Genomic DNA, 20,877 nt, shown 5'->3' on the forward strand with positions numbered 1-20,877 from the left:
GTAGCAGGTATTATAAGCAATCTAAAGATGATTTAATAAAAAAAAGGTGATTTAAAGTATGTGGAAGAGTGTACACAGGTTATACGCAAGTAATACAGCATTTTTTATAAGAAGCTTGAGCATTCATGATTTTAGTATCTGCAGGGGTCCTGGAACCAGTGCCCTGTGGATACCAAGGAACAGAAGAACTTATCTTATATTGGATCCTAGATCAGAAAGGAAAAGGGAACATTTTTGAGACAGTTGGCAAAATCTAAACAAAGTCTGTGGATTGCATGGTAGTGTTATATCAATGTTGATTTCCTGATTTGGGGGTTGAATGATGATTATATCACACTGGAATACTTGAGAGTGATGGGACATCATGTTTGCAACCTGCCCTCAGATGGTTCAGGAAAAGATTGATGATAATTGGTATATAAAAAGAGAGTGAGAGGGAGTGCACAAATACAGTAAAATGTAAAATGTTATCAAACTAGAAAATCCTGATGAAGCAGATACTGATTGTAGTACTCTTGCAACTTTCTCATAAATTTTAAACTACTTCAAAGGATAGGCATACTTCATTTTATTGTGCTTCACAGACATCGTGTATAAATGGAAGATGTGTTGAGCAAGTCTATGGGCACTGTTTTTCCAACGGTATGTGCTAACTTTGTGTCTCTGTGTCACATTTTGGTAATTCTCTCAATATTTCAAACTTTCATTGTTATTATATTTGTGATGGTAATCATGATAAGCAATCTTTGATGTAACTAATTTAATTATTTTAGGCTGCCACAAACTATGCCCATATAAGATGATGAACTTAATTGTTAAATGTGTGTGTTCTGACTGTTCCGCTAACTTGCCATTTCCCATCTCTCTCCCTTTCCTCGCGCCTCCCTATTCCCTATTAATTCACCAACAATATTGGTGAATTAATAACCCTGTGATGGCCTCTACATATTCAAGTGAATGCAAAGTCACATGTCTCTCACTTAAAATCAAAAGCTAGAAATGATTAAGCTCTGTAAGGAAGGCATATCAAAAGCCAAGAAAGGAGGAAAGCTAGGTGTCTTGCATCAGTTTGCCAAGTTCTGAATGCAAAAGAAAAATTATGGAAGGAAATTAAAAGTGTCACTCTAATGAACACACAATGATAAGAAAGCAAAACAGACTTACTCTTGATATGAAAAAAGTTTCAGTGGTTTGAATATATCAAACCAGTCACAGTATTCCCTTAAACCAAGTCTAATACAGATTAAAGCCCTAACTCTCCACAATGCTATCAAGGCTGAGAAAGGTGAGGAAGCCGCAGAAGAAAAGTTTGAAGCTAACAGAACTTGGTTCATGTGGTTTAAGGGAAAAAAGCCATCTCCATACCACAAAAATGCAAGGTGCAGCTGCAATTGCTGATGTAGAAGCTGTGTCATGTTATCTAGAAGATCTAGTTGAGATCACTGATTAAATTGGCCACACTAAACAACAGATTTTCAGTGATGACAAAACAGTCTTCTACTGGAAGAAGATGCCATCTAGGACTTTCATAGATAAAGAGCAGAAATCAATGCCTGGCTTCAAAGTTTCAAAGAACAGGCTGACTCTCTTATTAAGGGCTAATGCTGCTGGTAACTTTATGTTGAGACCAGTGCTCATTCACCACTCCAAAAATCCTAGGGCCCTTAAGAATGATGTTAAATCTACTATGCCTGTGATCTACAAATGGAACAACAAAGCCTGAATGACAGCACATCTGTTTACAGCATGGTTTCCTGAATATTTGAAGCTTACATTGAGACCTACTGATCAGGAAAAAAAAAAAAAAAAAGATCTCTTTCAAAATATTACTGCTCATTGACAATGCACCTGGTCGCTTAAGAGCTCTGACAGAGCTATACAAGGAGATGAATATTGTTTTCATGTCTCCTAACACAGCAGTCATTCTGCAGTCCATGCATAGATCAAGGCGTAATTTCAACATTCAAGTCTCATTATTTAAGAAATACATTTATAAGGCTATAGCTGCCATAGATAGTGATTCCTCTGATGGATCTAAGCAAAGTAAATTGGAAATCTTCTGGAAAGGATTCACCATTCTGAATGCTAATCAGAACATGAGAGGTCAAAATATCAACATAATAGGAATTTGAAAGAAGTTGATCGCAGCCCTCACGGATGACTAAGAAATTCAAGACAGTGCAGGAAATAACAGCAGATGGGTGGAATTAGCAAGAGAACTAGAATTAGAAGTGGATCCTGAAGATGTGACTGAATTGCTGCAATCTCATGATAACATTTGAACAGATAAGGAATTGCTTCTTATAGATGAGAAAATAATAATAATAATAATAATAACAACAATGGTTACTTGAGATGGAAACTACTCCTGGTGAAGATGCTGTGGATATTGTTGAAATGACAACAAAGGGTTAAAAATATGATACAAATTTAGTTGAGAAAGCAGCAGCAGGGTGTGAAAGGATTGTCTCCAATTTCGAAAGAAGTTCTAATATGAAGTAAAATGCCATCAAACAGCATTGCATGCTACAGAAAAATCTTTTGTGGAAGGAAGAGTCAGTTGATGAGGAGAACTCCATTGCTATCTTATTTTAAGAAATTGCCACAGTCCCCCAACCTTCAACAACAGCTGCCCTGGTCAGTCCCCAGCCATGAACATTAAGGCTGCTCTCTACCAGCAAAAAGATTATGACTTGCAGAAGGCTCAGTGATTGGTACCATTTTTTATCAACAGTTTTTTGTTTTTTGTTTTGTTTTGTTTTGTTTTGTTTTGTTTTGTTTTGAGATGGAGTCTTGTTCTGTCGTCCAGGGTGGAGTACAGTGGCGCGATCCCGGACTGCGGTGGCGCGATCTCTGCTCACTACAACCTCCACCTCCCAGGTTCAAGTGATTCTCCTGCCGCAGCCTCCCGAGTAGCTGGGACTGCAGGCGCATGCCACCATACCCAGCTAATTTTTTGTATTTTTAGTAGAGACGGGGTCAACCAAGTATTTTTTAACTAAGATATGTACATTGGTTTTGTTTAGACATAATGCCATTGCACACTTACTAGACTATAGTATAGTGTAAACATAACTTTGATATGCACTGGGACTAAAAAATTCATGTGACTCACTTTTTTGCCATGTTTTCTTTATTGTGGTGGTCTGGAACTGAACTTGAAGTATCTCTGAGGTATGCTTGCAATTTTTTTTTAAATTTCTAACAAGTGCATCAGTAGGTTCAACCTGACATTTATACATCAATTTCAGAACTTGTACTCAATGAAACCAGTGACTTCCTCCCATTACAGAAAAATATGGACAACATTGCTCAAATAAGTGCTCTGCTGGATTCCTCATTGCCTCTCAGGGGTAGGCTTCTACCTCTTCCCACACATATGGGCTAGCCATCTGGATTCCATATGCATTTCTCAGGCTTCCTCTGGTCAACCCAGAAGTTATTACAATAGTGCAGCATTCTCTAGGTGTTTAAATATGGTGGTGAAAATGGGTATAAAGAAGAAGGGATAAGGAGCTGAAGTTTTGTAAAGGAAGAATCAAAGAAACAAGTACCAAATTCATATAATAAAGGTAAGGGAGAGAATTAAACAAATGATCATGTCATGAACAAAAAAGAAGCTGCTAGATTGGTAGTAAGGAAGATACATTTATTTTTAAACAGGTTGATTTTAAAGTGATTACAAGACATTCTGAATTAAATTTCCAGTAGGAACCATAAGGCTGAAACTCAAGGATAAAATAGATTCTGACTTCTAAATAAAAAACTAATAATCACCCTCAAAATCTTTAAATTGCTAAATATTATATTCATCTCTCAAATTTAAGGCACCAATAAAGTTTTACCATTGGTAAATTTGAAATTTCAAATTGTCAAAAAGGAATAACATCTTTGTGTTGGGTCAAGGATTAACATATTTAAAACATATATTGGCTTTTATTACTGAGGTAACCAACAGCTATTATTCATAAACCAACAACCACTTTCAATAACAGATGGATGTATTTTTTGTTAGAACTAAGAATATTCTGGTATAGCTCAAAAATTCCCACAACATTAGATTCAGATCATTGATAAATTTAGAATACAGAAAAAAAATGCAGTTAAAAGCAGCTTAGCTAGAAAGCTAATTGTATATAGATAATCTTCTTTCCAAATGGCACGATTAATCTCCTTACATAACAGTAGATCATGACGTTCAATTAGCTGAAGTGCTTTCAGTTAGTTCACTAAGTAATAAAAAATAAATAAATAAGCAATGATAGTCCATAATTGGAACCAAGTACTGAAATAGGCTAATCAACTTTGTTAAAAAAAAAAAAATGTAAAAGAATGAGGAAACTTCATAGTTACCCCATCCATATTCACAGAACAAATTCGTCATGGCCTGATTACTGTTTATAAAATACTAACATAAGGATTTTTTTCAAAACATTTATTCTATTAGTCACAGACTAAACCAATATAGCATTCATTAGACACAGATGCCACTAGTTATTAACAATTTCCTGAAGGCATTTTTACCCTTAATATCTGTTACATTCACTGCTCGTGAATTTTAATTATAAGTTAAAAGCAATGCAAATATTATAATCAAAGAAACAACATTTCTACCTATTGCAATACCATATTTAAAATCACTTTGGTTTCAGAAATTTTTAAGTTGCATCATCTAGTCATATTACACCTGCAGATGACTGAAAAAAATCCTAAATACTCTAAATTTGTCATCACATAAAATCACACTGGCAAATATCTCTAAATAATGCCATACATATTTTATGAGGGAAAACTTCCTCTAAGTATCAGTTGCTATAATTCCACTTTGTAAGATCATTAGTTAATGTCATCAACTCAAGAAAAATAAATATATTCAGAAATGTTCTTTGAATATTTATTTTTTGAATGCAAAGTTAATGTTTTGCTAATCCTACAATAATTAAAAGAACATAAAATCAGTGCTATCAGTCTCTTTTGAAACTGATGTGGTCTACATCGTATATATAAAGAAAATTGTATATGTTTCGTGTTTATTGTTAATATTCAACAGTAGTTTAACAAGTCTTTGTTATGTATCTATTATATTTAGCGCACTGTGCTGGCCACATAAACTGCTAACTATTATAATACCTTAATTCACTGGATATTGTTTCTAATGTCTGGACCTTTCAACATCTGCCCGGAATAGCTCTCATCTTTTGAAACCTGTCATGAGCATTAGCTCCTCCGCGGAGCTACTCTCCATTTTACAGTCCATTCACACAAAGGTAGACTTGGTCACCTGCTCTTCTCTGCTTAGGTAGCATGGCTCACACACTGCCATTATGGAAGTTGTCTTGCGATTGTCTATAAACCTTCCATCTTTCAGTCTCAAAAGGTGAGTGTGTGCAGGCAGATGCCATATTTTGGTCATCTCTGTATACCCCACAGCAGCTAGCCAAGCACCTAACACACACTAAGAACCCAAATGTTCACCGCCCAATAAAATTACATGCTTTAATATACAAAGTATTTTAAGTTTTAGTGCTTCCAAAAACACAATTTGTTTTATTCAATTAATTGGCAAATATTTGTTGAGAATTTAACTTATAGCAGGTAATTTTTGTCTGTCATCTTATTCATTGGCCTGTGTAATCTAGCTTGTTATTCTAGCTTCCATTTTGCAGATGAGCACCTAAACCTTGTTCGCAGGTAACCAGACATTGCTAGTAACTTTCTTCTCTAAAGTCTTATAATTTTTTTTTAAAAAAGCTCATAATTTACTCACCTGTTTTCCTGCCTTATTAAGTATATTCAGTGTAATTTTTCAGGACTTGGTCAGTGTTCAGGTTTCTTACCAGGTTATTATCTTCTCCTAAAAATACACAGCCCCGACCCTGAGATGGGAGAAGACTTCTGGGAGCTTCCCTTCAATTACTGTTTTAGGTCATCTACTGTAAACCAGCTATTCTCCTTATACTCAGTGGTTGCTCTTCCCTTATTGAAATAATATTCAGACTGTTAGAACTTAATTTGGAAAGATCTTGGAAAATTGCCTCAATGTTTCTTTCTAGTAGGCATAGGGGAAAATATAACCTTAGTTGGTTTTATAACCTTAATTTGTTTCCAGTAATTTGCCAGATAAAAACAAGTCTTCAACCTGTGAACCCATCCAGAAGCAGAGGAGACTGTGATTTGAGAATTACCAGAAGAAAGTCCTCCTCCTTCAAAATTACCCACAGTGGGAATGTCTGAAATTCCATCATTAAAGATTCCCTCAAAGAAAAATCGCATTTCCCAAAACTGACTCCTATTAAGTGAAAACTTTATTACAGATCCTATCTGAATAATTCATAAGAATAATACTTAAATATGTTCAAACCTGAAACTAGATATAATCTTCATTTGTTTATAATTTTATAGAACCATAAAGCTAAAACTTATTTGAAATTTTAACATAAAACTTAAAAATCCATAACATTAAAACAATGTCTATATGATGGCTAATGCTCTGCTGAAAATAAAATTACTAGTCACAATAAGAATATGGAACTGTTTGCTAATGATAATAATCTTCTTGTCTTAGCATGGCTTTATTACCATCTGACTTATATTTTATATGTTATATTCCTATGTGCCATTTGTATACTATCTATGGTATCTAAGACACCATTTGTTGTAAAATATACCATTATTTTATGCATGCTTCTCTTAGCCTATCCCAACCTCAGCCTGCAATGACTACTAATAAAAAACAATGAGGCTATAACATTTGCATTCTTCCAGAAAGATTTTTTCCCCTTCTTCTTACCTACTGCATCTACCACAGAGAATCTCCTTACCATTAATCCAGAACTAAGAGATGGTCTACACCATCTTCTTCTTGTTATTTTTTCAACAAACTTTCACCGAGTACCTAGACTATGTCAAGCACTGAACTGGGCACAGGAATCTGAGGGTGGCCAAAGCATAGTGTCTGCCTGCAGGAGCTTATGCTCCAATAGAGAAAACAGGCCTGGACATGGCTGGACATACACTACCTCACCAGCATGGCAACTTGGTACAAAAAAAATTAAATTGTTATTGATGAAATTCTAATAAGCCATTTCACCCAGAATAAGTAACTCTCCTTCTTCCCTTGTCTTCTTGCTGATTAGAAGCGCTCTTCTGTGGAAGACCACAAATCACAGATTTTAAAATCAGAAGAAAACAAACATTATTTTTTCCCAACCTAGTTATTTCCAGGTTAAGGCAAGAGATTTACCTTAGTCAACAGAGTTACTAAAGTGAAAAAGAATGATACAAAATGCATGTCCTTCAGTCCAGAATTCTTTCTAGTTGTCCATTTTCCAAACTTTAAGTCCTCTGATCTAGACAAAATGAAAGTAGTCATTTACAATTTTAATGCCCATGTTAATGCCACTCTATTGTCAAAAATCAGGTTGTTGGAGGCATTTTAAATCATTTAAAGGTGCTTGAATTATTTAAAAATATCTCTATCCCATTTATTCTGACCTGTGATAAACCTAAAGGGTTAAATTGTCAAAAGAGACTACCCAGAACCACAGATCTTACCTAGTACCAAACTTTGTTAATACAAGCCACCATCAGGAATAAACAAAACATTCATTTTGGGAAAAACCCCAAATCTTCAGACACAGCATCCAAAACAGACCATTTTCTCCTGTAGTCGGCACATTTTGGTTTTGCATTTACAAGTAATTTTTGAGAATTGTCTGCAAAAACATTTCTCACAAAAGGAAGGCAGTTTGGTTTGGGGCCATCTTCGTTCCACATTCTCTTACAGAGCTCACATGGCACCTCTCTCTCCATTCTCCAGTCAGCCTGCTAAATTCCAGGCTTACTTACAACAAGCAATCTAGACAGACCAGAAATGTCCTGCTAAAAAAACATTTCATAAATAGGGACTCCCTGGTATCTTTCCACTGATAAATACTATGAGATTTATAAGAAAGTCTGGTGAGGTCATTTTTTCCTCTGCGGGTCTTAGGAAGGGAAAAAATTAGTCACAGGCTGGCTGTTAATACCTTCCCTTCTTTTGGCTCAGCTTCTATGCTTATATCCGAGGTTCAAAATGTAATCAATTATAGGATTACAGGATTATCTGAAAAGTTCCTAAAATGGCCCCATACATATTTGATAATCTATTCAGAAGTATTTCTGAAGCAATAATGGAACAAAAACACCCCCCACCATTTTTTAACAAAAATAAATAGCTTTGTGTTTCCAGGCCATATAAGTCAAATGATGTATTCAATTATGTTATTTATTAAGTAAGTTTATTTTTGATAAAATGGTTAAATCTAAAATTAAAACTTCTAATTTATTTTAAAAATCCATAAGGGAACTACAATTTTGGTAATACGAAATCTAAATTAAAATGCTTTCTTCATAAATACATAAATACTTTCTTTTTTTTTTTCTTCATAAATACGTAAAGGTTTTTTTCTGTATTAACTGTAATAAATGTATCCTAAAATACATAACTAGCATCTCAAGGAAATTTCCAGATTGCAAAAATACAGAGGGCAAGAAGTATTTGATGGGTTGACTTAGGATGCCCTGGGTGTGGGTATGTGCTTTGTTGCATAAAGGCTTTGGTTTTAATTTGAAACTGCAGAAGATAAGTGCTTTCATTAAAAACAAAACCAAAAACAGAACCCCTTTTAAAAAAAAAGTGCATCTTTGGTGCACTAAAAATCTCATCCAACAGCATAGAACATCAACAAAGTTTGTCTGGGCTCTGGGTAGAAGGGAAGAAAAGTTCTCTTTAACAATTCTTAGTCTTGTACCTATATCTCACACAAGTTTGGGGTCAAATTTACACACACACACACACACACACACAGAGGGAGAGTAGAATAAGCAGATTTTTTGTTTGTTTGTTTAGCCATGTGGAAATCAACCACCAGAAGAACAGAGGAAGAGAACTTAAAAATAGTGACCTAACATTGAAGGACCAGAGAAGGAGATTTTGAGGAGTGAATGATTTGCTTCATATCATAAGCCCTCGTGGATGTTTTTTTTAATCATTTCCATATTACTTTGCATAAAGTTAGATAGATAAAGATAGGTAAGTGGGTAATTAGAAGGAAAAAAAAGAAAGAAACCAATGTGTTGTGTGATCACAGTTAAATCATTCAAATCAGCTATGAAGCTGTGTTTAATCCTCTACTTCTAAATTATTCACAAGATCATTTTGACTCTCTAAAGTTCATAAACACAGTGCAAATCACCCAAGCAGAAGTAATTTGCTGCTTTTAAGCCAAAGCCCTGACTAGCTAAGGAGTTGCCTGTAGGAATTAACCAGAACAAAATCCTGATTAAACAACTAATTGGCTTGTCTACTAAAGAAAAAGAAAAGGAAAACAAAGTACATTTCTCTACCTTAAGGCACAGTCATAAATACAGAGGGTTTTCAGAACTACCTCAGAGAAGATGTTTAAATCGCTGACAAAAGTCAACAAGGTAAAGCCTATAGGAGAGAACAATGAGAATGAACAAAGTTCTCATCAGAATGAACAAGACTCTCATCCAAGTAATCAGTCTCAGCAAACCACAGCACAGGTATGTTCTCTACATTCCTATGTGAGCCTTGATTTTCATCATTTCTTATCTAGTAATAGCATTTAATCACTGCTACGATATATGATTGCTTAGTAGTTTTACCTGGCACCATCTGGTAGATGTACTGTGTCAGGCTTATCTTCATTAATTTATATATTCTGTATGTATTTGTTCATAAAAAGAATAATAAATGTTTAGGAGACTATACTAGGATTTGAAAAAGCCAAGTGAGGCTTCTTATTGCTGATTTTCACTTCTACCATCATCCAAAATGAAATCACTTCTCAAATATTAAATTGGCTACTTGATTGAGTTTCAACAAAGAACATCAAGTATCCTGGTCTTCATAAACCACACGTTAACAATAAATTCTCTAGAGCAACAGGAAATCTACTGGCTCTCAGTTGAAAACGATTTTACCACTCAAAGGACATTTGGCAAATCTGGGGACACTTTCAGTTGTCATAGCTCTGGGATGGGGATGTTACTGGCATCTAGTGGGTAAAGTCTGCAGATGCTGCTAAACATCCTATCATGTACAGGACAGCCCTCCACAACTTAGAATTATACACTACACAATTTTAATACTGCCAAGGTGGAGGAACTTGACTTTAAACAAGTCTTTTCACAAGTTCTAAATATATTTATCTGCAAAATGTATATGATAATTTCTGCTTTGTTGTGAGAACTAGAGACAGTAATATATAAAGCACATGGTAGGTACTCTGCAAGTGGTCATTATTAATAAGAATTTGTGTTTCTGTGACAGGTTTAAGTCCAAAGTGATCATTACAAGAGCAATATTTGCTTAGAACTATCTAGAGAATAATTTTCATGAATTACTCACTAGAATTATCTAAAAGAGCTACAGAAGATTTTTAGAGCAGTATTTTCCTGTCTGAAAGGGCTGGATGAGAGATGTCAAGTACAAGCAGGAGTGCTCCTCAGGGACTAGGGGAGCATGGTCCAATGGTTCGGGTTTAAATGAGCCCAGAGGATAGACAACACTGAGATTATTTAATATTGGCAGTGGAAAACCCGCCTTCCTTTTCTGATTAATGTTGACTGCTTTGCAGTAGAGAGGAGATGAGGAGGATTGTGTTAGGATTGCTTTGTGAGAGTGCCCTTGACTTCTTTCTAATTCTTATGTCAAACTAAATTCTTATGTCATACTAAAAGTTATTTATATGTTGAAGAACTTGTATAATGTCACAAATATTGAGCTGGTACTTCCCTTCAGCTAGTCTTGCTGTGTTTTGCTCTGGGAAAGTCACTACATTCATCTTTAACCCTTGCCTACTGTGATTATTTTCCAAAGGAACACATAAAAGCAGCTATAGCTAATATATTATTCTCTTCGAGAACATTGTAGCTAACAGCAATTACTATGTGCCAAGCAAGGTGCTAAGCCCTTTTCTAGCGCTGCTGTATTTAATCCTCACAACAGTCACAGGTCCTATTACAATTTGCTCCTTACACATAGCTAGCAAATGGCAGAGCCTGGATTGGAACCAAGTCAGATCTGACTTGAGCACCTGAGAGCTAAATCACTAGGCTATACTGCTTCAAACCAGGAGGGATATTAGTTGAGTCAACCTTTAAGATACTTTGCTTGCATGATAAAGGGATGTTAGAGAGAAGGGGAAAAAAGAACAGAAACTTCTGAAAGAGTTGTCCTTCCTTTCAAAACAGAAATACTGGAGAAGTACTTAGATTAGGCAGAGGTAGAGCACCCATTGGGTATATCCCACACCATTCCAACAGCCATAATTTGTGGATATTAATCATGAAGTCTACTGGCATCACATTAGATTTTTTTTTTTTTTTTTGAGACAGAGTCTCATTTTGTTGACCAGGCTGGAGTGCAGTGGTGCGATCTTGACTAACTGCAACCTCTGTGTCCTGGGTTAAAATGATTCTCCTCCCTCAGCTTCCCGAGGCTGGGATTACAGGCGCATACCACCACACCCAGCTCATTTTTTGTATTTTTAGTAGAGATGGGGTTTCACCACGTTGGCCAGGTTGGTCTCAAACTCTTGACATCAGGAATTCTGCCCACCTTGGACTCGCAAAGTGTTGGGATTACACGCGTGAGCCATGGCGCTTGGCCACCTTTTATCTTAAAAGTCATGTCTGGGGAATTATTTGCATCTGTTCTTTCCAAGAACATGTGGGTATGGGAAAAAATAATTTATCTCCGATTTCAAATATGCTAAATGTTAAAAATGACAGAAAGTTAAAATCCTGTTTTCTTTCATGGAATTTGACCTTTCAAAATGGCATTTAAACAATAAACCTCTGAACTATGAATAAATGATCAGAGTCTTCTAAGAAAATATCTAGGAATAAATATATCAATGTATATTTTTTTAAGGAGTCATTTAAAGAGCGAATTTACAAACCAAAATGTCATGGGTAATTACCACCTATCAATAAACAGTAATTTAAGAACTGCAAATCAGTCTAACCCAAACTCTCTCTTACCCCAGAAGAAGACACTGTTCACATAAATCTACATTTGTACACACATAAAGACTATGATGGAAATGTTTATGAATAACAACATAATGATGCAAAAGGACTTGATTAAAGTCAGAAGGCTTCTTCACCGTTTATAAATTGTTCTGGACTTATACCTTTCTAGCTAGGTTCATATAAACTGGCCACTCAATCAATTTCATATTCAATAACATAATAATATTTAATAATAGCTGCCTCGCTATTATTATACCATATTAACATATACAGTTATTGTGAGGCTTAAGCGAAAATCAGCCAATTAATTCATTTTTTAGTTTAAAATGCTTCTGTGACATACACGGCTTATAAATAATGTCAGAACTCCATAGCAGGCACACAAGACTCTCAGTGTCCTCCTGGTCCCTGCCTACTCTCAAGCCTCATCTACTCACCCTTTGTCCCATCCAACTGCTCCCACTGTAGTCTCTCCCCCCACCTATGTACAGTCACGCCTTTGGCTTTTGCTAAACCTGCATCATCTGCCTGGAATGTTTTCTAAGACCTCTCCATGTGGAAAACAAAAATCTTATCTTTATAAAGTCAAGAGTCACTATCTTTGGAATAGCTTCCTTTCTTTCCTTTCTACTCCAATAGAATTGACCACTTCCTGTTTATGCCCTATCCTTATCCTCTACAGACATTGATTTGTCACCTGCATTTTCTTGCACTTAACATTTTTGTGTGTTTGTTTCCCCTTCTAGACTGTGAATAGCTTAGGATTCAATCTTTATGATCTAACCTCATATCTTGTTTCACTCTGCCCCCGTAGGAACATCCTGAGGCACACACTAGCCATGTCCGATGCGACATGACGGCATTTCAAAGGAAAGCTTAGATGATCAGACAAATGATGAGGTAGAAGCACATGAAATCATGGAGAGAAGAAAGGGAGTTTTGTGTGAATGGGACCAAACTGCCTTCTCTCCACTATTTTAAGTTCTGCCATGAAAGACCTAGACCAATGCTAGGCCTGTGGCAAGTAAAGACCAGAATTGAAGAACTGTGAGCAAGAGAAACACAAAATCCACCCTGAAAAAACCAGAGGGCTCCTGTGACTAACAAGCTGTGGAGGCTGAGGTTGATTATTCAATAGTAGGCCACGAATGCCCATTTTAAATGCATGAATCATTTTTAGTACATCATAAACAGTCAATTTTAATGATCCAATTAACAATTGAGTGGAAAATGGTGTTACATTTTACATTCAACTTCATTTTCATGTAAATTCATCACATACAATCTCTATGTTTTTTCTCAAAGGAACAAAACAAAGGTGAAGAGAAATCTCTCAAAACCAACTCGACTCCAGTCATGTCTGAAGAGCCACACACCAACATACAAGGTCAGAATGCAGTCTGCAAAAAAAAAAAAAAGTGAAATACGTATTTATCTGAAATGTATTGTCTGTTGAAATATTTGTCCTCGACTAGGTGAATTATCTAGGGTTATCTGCAGTTATTTGAAGATCTGAATATTTACAAAAACTTTATATTCTCAATCAGTAACTCATTTGTCCACGCAATAGATGCATTTTCATTACCTGACATGTGCCAGCCACTGTTCCCTGGGCTGGAGGTGCAGTGATGAGCAACACGAGCAGAGTCTGAGGTTACATAGAGCTTGTAGTCTAAAGAAACACGTCACAGATAAGTAAGCACATTGTGAACGATGCAATTTCAGACACTGATAAGCAATATAAAGACATTAAAATGAATGTGGATTGAATACATTTAAAGGTTTAGCATTCACACCTCTGCTCCCTCCTGCTAAACTCTCTCCAATAGAAGGCTCATATACTTCTAAGGCTGCCACACTTGTTTCTAAATCCATATCAGGTCAATTTCTTTTTTAAGACTGTCAATATTTTTCATCTCACCACTAGATGTACACGACAGTATTTTCTGCTGCATCACAAAGAAAACATGTCTAAAACTAAATTCCTTATGTTCTCTTGCAAATACGCTCCCTCTCCTGATTTACTTCTACCCCTGGTACTATCATTCTTTCAGCCTCCTAAGCTCAAAACCTCACTCAGGTTTTATTCCTTTATCTAGGATGTCCTATAAAGAAAATTAGTCACCAAATCTCCTTTCATAAGGACCCTGAAACCCACTTCCTTTTCTTTTTTTTTTTTTGAGATGGGGTCTCACTCTGTCGCCCAGGCTGGAGTGCAGTGGTGCAATCTCGGCTCACTGCAAGCTCCGCCTCCTGGGTTCAGGCCATTCTCCTGCCTCAGCCTCCCAAGTAGCTGGGACTACAGGTGCATGCCACCACGCCCGGCTAATTTTTTTTTTTTTTTTTTTTTTAGTAGAGATGGGTTTCACCACGTTAGCCAGGATGGTCTCGATCTCCTGACCTCGTGATCCTCCCGCCTTGGCCTCCCAAAGTGCTGGGATTACAGGCGTGAGCCACCGCGCCTGGCCCACTTCCTTTCTTTCCAATCTCAGCAATACCATCTTGGCTGGGGCCCTTATTAGTAGGTCATGTATGCACTACCCCCAGGCTAAGTGGCTACTTTTGTTTAGAACTCTATTTCACCCATCTCTCCCTTGTTACCCAGCCCAAACACTGTTAGCAGATTATTTTCCATTAACCACCACTTTGATCTCAACTTTTGCTCAAGAAGCTTAAGTGTTTGCATATTGCCTGCAAGACAAAATCTAAATTCCTCCACCTGACTTTGTAGAACTTAATGTGATCTATTCCCAGCCCCCCTCTCTAGACCTCTCCTACTTCTCTCCTACTTCCAGTAGGAACACTACCCCCTAACCAAAAAATACAAAAAAATACAAAATGAAAGGGAAATCGCTAGAACAGAATATATTTTGTTAAATAATAAAAATAAAATTTTTGCCATAAAACTAGCACAAATGTTTTGCTTTTCATCTGTTCAACAAAGTCTGTGTGTGATGATTGTTAATGACTTCCTATTTGTACTAAAACAAATATTTGAACTGAAGCACAATTGAGCTTTTACTAGCCCAAATGTCTCATCTTTAAGGAACAAAAATAAGAAATACACAAAAATTACAAGCAAGATTATAAATTTAAAAACAAATCACAAGAAATGTTTCAAATACACAAATCGCTGTCAAGGAATAGCCCCACAATCAAAGTACTGAGGCCACTATCCTAAGCAAACTAACATAGGAATAGAAAACTAAATACCTCATGTTTTCACTTTTGGGAGCTAAACATTGAGTACACATGTAAAGATGGGAACAGCAGACACCAGGATCTACTTGAAGGTGGATTGGAGGAGGGTGAGGATGGAAAAACTACCTATACGGTATCATGCTTATTCCCTGGATGATGAAATAATCTGTATACCAAACCCCCATGACACAAAATTTACCCATGTAATAAACCTGCACATGGGCCGGGCGCAGTGGCTCACGCCTGTAATCCCAGCACTTTGGGAGGCTGAGGTGGGCGGATCAAGAGGTCAGGAGATCGAGACCATCCTGGCTAATGCAGTAAAACCCCGTCTCCACTGAAAATACAAAAATTAGCTGGGTGTGATGGCAGGAACCTGTAGTCCCAGCTACTCAGGAGGCTGAGGCAGAAGAATGGTGTGAACCCGTGAGGCGGAGCTTGCAGGGAGCCAAGATGGTGCCACTGCTCTCCAGCCTGGGTGACAGAGCGAGACTCCATCTCAAAAAAATAAATAAATAAAATAAATAAATAAATAAAAAATAAACCTGCACATGTACTCCTGAACCTAAAAGGATTTGTTACATTTTCAATTTTTAAATAATACGAAATTCCAGTACCATCGTACTTTAATTTGGAAATGCTACATTAAACCTGTTGTGTAATAAAGAAAAATTTTAAAAAAAAGGACTGCTGTAAACAAATGGCCCCACTCCCATACTTACTTGTTTCTATTTAGGAGAAAAGGAAAGAACCTATATGAAGAAAATAACTGAATTTTACAGAGATATGCAGAATAAACTTACATAACTGGAGAGAAATATGTGTCCACTTGGGAGGATATTATAAAGATATTGATTTTTTTTCTTAAATTAATTTATATTTATACTTGTTACAGCCTACTCTCTACCTTACAGTAATAATTTTTTTTAAAAAAGGGGAAGAAAATTCACTTTAGTTTTCTTGACTTTATTTACTTATTTTGAAAAACACCTCTGTGTTTTCACTATGCAGATTAGAATGCAGGGAATACATGTTCTTGCACAGACCAGGTGTTTTTGCCACTATCTTTCTTCTGTACTTTTATCTCTGCCACAAAGATAAGAAAACAGTATCTTCCAAATAGAAAATCAGCATTGACTTATTCGAGGAGAGAGGGGGAAACAAATAAATGTTCTACAATACATTTTTCAACATGAAAGCAATATAATCATACTTCCTAGCTGATGACTAAAGCTAGACTGTTCAACTGCTAGATTATCTGATTTAAAATATTTAGGATAATGTGTCATTGAAAGAGGAAATCACTTAATAAGCCTAAAACTCTGTCTGACCCAAACTCACATATATAAAACTTCCACAAATAGTAAGAATCATAAACCAAGAGGATATTGTAAAAAATGTAATCTTGCCTTTTTTTATCAGTAATTGAAGACGATTATTGAATCTTCAAATTTGTTTAAAAGGAGAAGACTCTTGTAGATTATACAACAATCTTGAAGGCATACTCCAAAATGTGATTAAGAAATGGAAGTACCAAGGAAGAGAAAAACATTCTGATAATTCAAACTACAATTCTTTTTTTCTGAGTTACTTTGTAATAATAATGGTTTAAATCTACAGTTCTTTGCACAGAAAAATACAACCTTAATTGGCATAAAACCAAGGATTACACCTTTGAAAAGACAAGTTTATTCTTATCTTTGTTGTACTTTTTTCAAAGTGTATTTGTAAGCTTAAATTTTTCATAGCTGGTAATAAAAACTCTTTTGTGGAAGTTTCATTTAACAGAGGAGCTATTTGAGTAGAAGGAAAAAGTAGTTTCATTTAAATCTGCAGACTTAGCACGTCTCCAAAGACTTTAATAGGAATAACAGTTATATTTAAGATATTTTGTCTTGGAAAAGCAAAATTATTAGTGTTTAAAGATAGCCTCTGATATGTGCTTGGTATTTTTGTGTTCACTTCAAAACATGCAGGTGCAATGTCATAAAATCTGCAGATGTTGATTTCTGATTATAGAACTCTTATCTTCTGCAGAGCATGGTTTAATTTATATCTGCCATGGAAATGAAGAATGCAACATATTTTGGATTCAAATAAAGATAACTTGCTAAGGTCATCTTTTGATTATAATCATCTTCCTTAGGCATCTACTTCACTTATATTACATTAAATGCTTCTTTAAATAAATGTCTCGGTCCCAGTAGAGGATATGTAAGTAATTTACCTAGTGGTTTATGGTACTTTTAAGTGATATATTATTTGTGTAGAAATGGGTCAAAGTTGAGTTCCCATTGCTAGTATGGTGTGGTAAGCCGATGAATGGCTATCCAAAGTCATCTACACCATCATCTCTAAAATCTATGAATTTGTTAGCTTACATTGAAGAAAATTGCTAATGTTACTAAGGATCTTGCAATAGGAAGATTATCCCAGATTATTCAGCTAACCCCAGTGTAATCAAGGGCTCCTTATAAGAGTTGAAGCAGGAGAGTCAAAGGCAGGAGATGGGACAATGAAAGCAGAGGTGGATTGATGCTCTCTGGAGGTGGAGGAAGGGACCAGGACCCAAGGAATGCTATGACCTTTAGAAGCTGGAAAAGACAAGGAAAGGATTGTCTCCTGAAGCTTCCAGGAGGAACACAGCCTTTCAGACATGTTTTAGACTTCTGACTTTCAGAACCGTAAGACAACTGACTGTGTTGTTTTAAACCATTAACTTTATGGTGATTGATTACAGCAGCAATGGAAAACTATAATACATACTGTTTTAAGATAATTCCAACTTGAAATATAAAATGCAACCATTTTTCTCCTGGCTAACACGGTGAAACCCCGTCTCTATTAAAAATACAAAAAATCAGCCGGGCGTGGTGGTGGGCACCTGTAGTCCCAGCTACTCGGGAGGCTGAGGCAGGAGAATGGCATGAACCCAGGAGGCAGAGCTTGCAGTGAGCCAAGATTGTGCCACTGCATTTCAGCCTGGGTGACAAAGTGAGGCTCCGTCTCAAAAAAAAAAAAAAGCAACCATGTTTAAAATGAAATTGAGTTTTCCTACAATCATGTGAATTCATAGTACAGGCAGTATACTATACAAAAAAAAAAAAAAAGAGCATTTGAGAATTTGACATCCCCGAATTCAAATCATAACTCTGCTACTTTCTAGCTCTTTAGTTGAGGCATTTAACATCTTTGAGTGTCATTTTGCTCATGTATAAAATAAGGACAACACTGTTATCAGTGTTGGGTTGTGAGTGAGAATTATATTAGTTAATATATGTAAAGCATTTAGCACGGAGGTCAGTAAATCCCAACCCTGATAGAAGCCAGATAGCATAAATGAGGAGCATTCATGCCCTGTCTGAAAAGGTCAGAAGCTACTCAGCTCTGCTAGTCACTGTCACATGGGGATGCAGGTCAAGCTCTGCCAGGTGTTACACCTTGTCAAGACAAACTACAAACACAAATGTTAATTTGAAAGATCTCAATTTTTAAGTGTTGATTTTTTGATGTTTAAATATTCCCTTTCTTAAATCACTGGGAACACATAACTGAATTCTTATGAAATTTAGTCCACAAGACCATTCTGTGACCTCTAACCAACCACATGGTAGATATGTAATGTTGTCTACATTTGTGAACAGTGAAATCCCTAGACAAAATTCTGAATCTGGCAATGCTTTTAGTGATCCTCTTACTTTTCCATTCCTCTTCACTCATAATCTCCATCTCAGTCTTTGTTTTGTAAACAGATTACAAGTAGGGTGGCCTCCCTGGAACTGCTTGCCAAATAACTTTCCACAGCCAAGACCCCTGAGTTCCAAGTCTAGCACAATTCTGGATCTACAGAGGTGTCCCCAGCCTTGCCCAGGTCCCTATCATCTCTCCAAACTGATCTAGACTGCATCTCAGCCAACTCTCACTTTGGGCAGCAATCTAAAGCTAAAAACTGCTCTGGAGCTAAAACTGCTCTAAAAAAAAAAAATAAAACTGGCCAGGCATGGTGGCTCATACCTATAATCCCAGTGCTTTGGAAGCCCAAGACAGGAGGATTTCTTGAGACCAGCCTGGGCAACATAGAGAGACCTGACCTCTACCCCCTAAAATTGTGTTAATTAGCTGGGCATAGTAGCACGTGCCTGTAGTCCCAGCTACTCAGGAGAATGAGGTGGGAGGATTACTTGAGCCCAGGAGTTTGCGGTTACAGTGAGCTATAGTCATGCCACTGCATTCCAGCCTGAGTGACTGAAAGAAACCCTGTCTCTTAAACCATAAATAAACAAAAATATAAAATAAAGTCCAGTTTTTTAGAAAAGGTAGTGGATGTTTAAATAGGAAACCACTCTTCAGTCCTTGGTAGTAACAATTATCGTATACAATTTAATGTGTCCTATGTGTAATAGAAAAATAACTAGGCCATCTACTGAAATTTAGTTTACAAAAAGCAGTAAAGACTTTGCTGTATAAGACCAACCAGTTTGATTGACATGCATAAGAAGTACTACTATGGTTAATTTTAGTTCTATAGTCCACTCCCTGTAACTTTCAGTCCCATTCACCAGCCAAAGGATAAGGTGGGAATAGAGACACCCTCCTAAAAAATGTATACAACTTTTTATCAAAACTACTTAAGCAGATTTCTCAAAGAACTTAAAACAGAACTACCATTCTGCACCAGCAATCCCATTACTGGGTATATATCCAAAAGAAAATAAATTGTTCTACTCAAAAGACACATGCACTCTTGTATGTTCATCACTGTACTATTCACAATAGCAAAGACATGAGATCAACCTAAGTGCCCATCAACAGTGAATTGGATAAAGAAAAGCTGGCACATATATACCATGGAATACCACACAGCCATAAAAAAGAATGACATCATATCCTTTGCAGCAATATGGATGAAGATGGAGGCCATTATCCTAAGCAAATTGACGCAAAAACAGAAAGCCAAACACCACATGTTCTCACTTATACGTGGGAGCTAAACACTGAGTACTCATGGACATAAAGATGGGCACAATCAACTCTGCAGGTTACTGGAGGGAGGAGGGAGAGAGGGGGAAAGAGTTGAAAAACTATTTCACCTTAGAGGAGATATAAAAAATAAAATAATAACCAAAAAATTAAAGTTAACTGTTGGGTACTCTGCTCACTATCTGTGTGAAAGGACCATTCACATCCCAAACCTCAGCATCATGCAGTATACCCATGTAACAAACCCACACATGCATCCCCTGAATCTAAAATAAAAACTGAAATTAAAAAACAAGACTCCAGCATATTTATTTCCTTCATCCAAATAGAAATAGTCTTGTGTAGCAAACAATCAGAAGTATTCTTTTAAAATGATACCTGATAGGATGATAAACAAAAGAATTGAGAAATGAATAAAGTTGGTATGACATTTCTGAAAATTTAGTCTAGAGAAAAGATAAATATTATCTGCTTTCTAGTCTGAGATGATAAAGAAAATTCCTAACTGCTGGTTTGGCAAGAGGCAGAGACATAATCAGGACACCTTCAGTGGCAGGGGCTCATTGTAAGAAAACTTATGGATAACTAGAGCTGAAAAACCATTCAGGGGAGGCTTTCAGACTGAGGCAGCCTAGGAGCTAATTACATTTTCTC

The 20,877-nt window shown here is 36.4% G+C and overlaps 1 protein-coding gene and 1 long non-coding RNA gene across 4 annotated transcripts in view; one reads left to right on the top strand and one right to left on the bottom strand.

The window, feature by feature from the left end:
• The first annotated feature begins 9,320 nt into the window (after positions 1-9,320).
• LOC105477158 (cyclic nucleotide gated channel subunit beta 3) overlaps positions 9,321-20,877 on the top strand; it is a 158,976-nt gene continuing 147,419 nt past the window's right edge. The window contains exons 1-2 of the mRNA XM_011733534.3: positions 9,321-9,567; positions 13,348-13,429. Of these exons, the coding sequence (XP_011731836.2) occupies positions 9,439-9,567; positions 13,348-13,429 (211 nt within the window). The 5' untranslated portion in view covers positions 9,321-9,438. The remainder of the gene's footprint in view (positions 9,568-13,347; positions 13,430-20,877) is intronic.
• Positions 11,961-20,877, bottom strand: part of LOC105477156 (uncharacterized) — a 104,958-nt gene continuing 96,041 nt past the window's right edge. For all 3 annotated transcript variants that reach the window (XR_011606912.1, XR_011606911.1, XR_011606910.1), the window contains 2 exons: positions 13,628-13,714; positions 11,961-13,442 (listed from right to left, as the gene is read on the bottom strand). This is a non-coding gene — a long non-coding RNA (uncharacterized lncRNA). The remainder of the gene's footprint in view (positions 13,443-13,627; positions 13,715-20,877) is intronic.

Source organism: Macaca nemestrina, chromosome 8 (genome assembly GCF_043159975.1).
Source record: "Macaca nemestrina isolate mMacNem1 chromosome 8, mMacNem.hap1, whole genome shotgun sequence".
Classification (NCBI taxonomy): domain Eukaryota; kingdom Metazoa; phylum Chordata; class Mammalia; order Primates; family Cercopithecidae; genus Macaca; species Macaca nemestrina.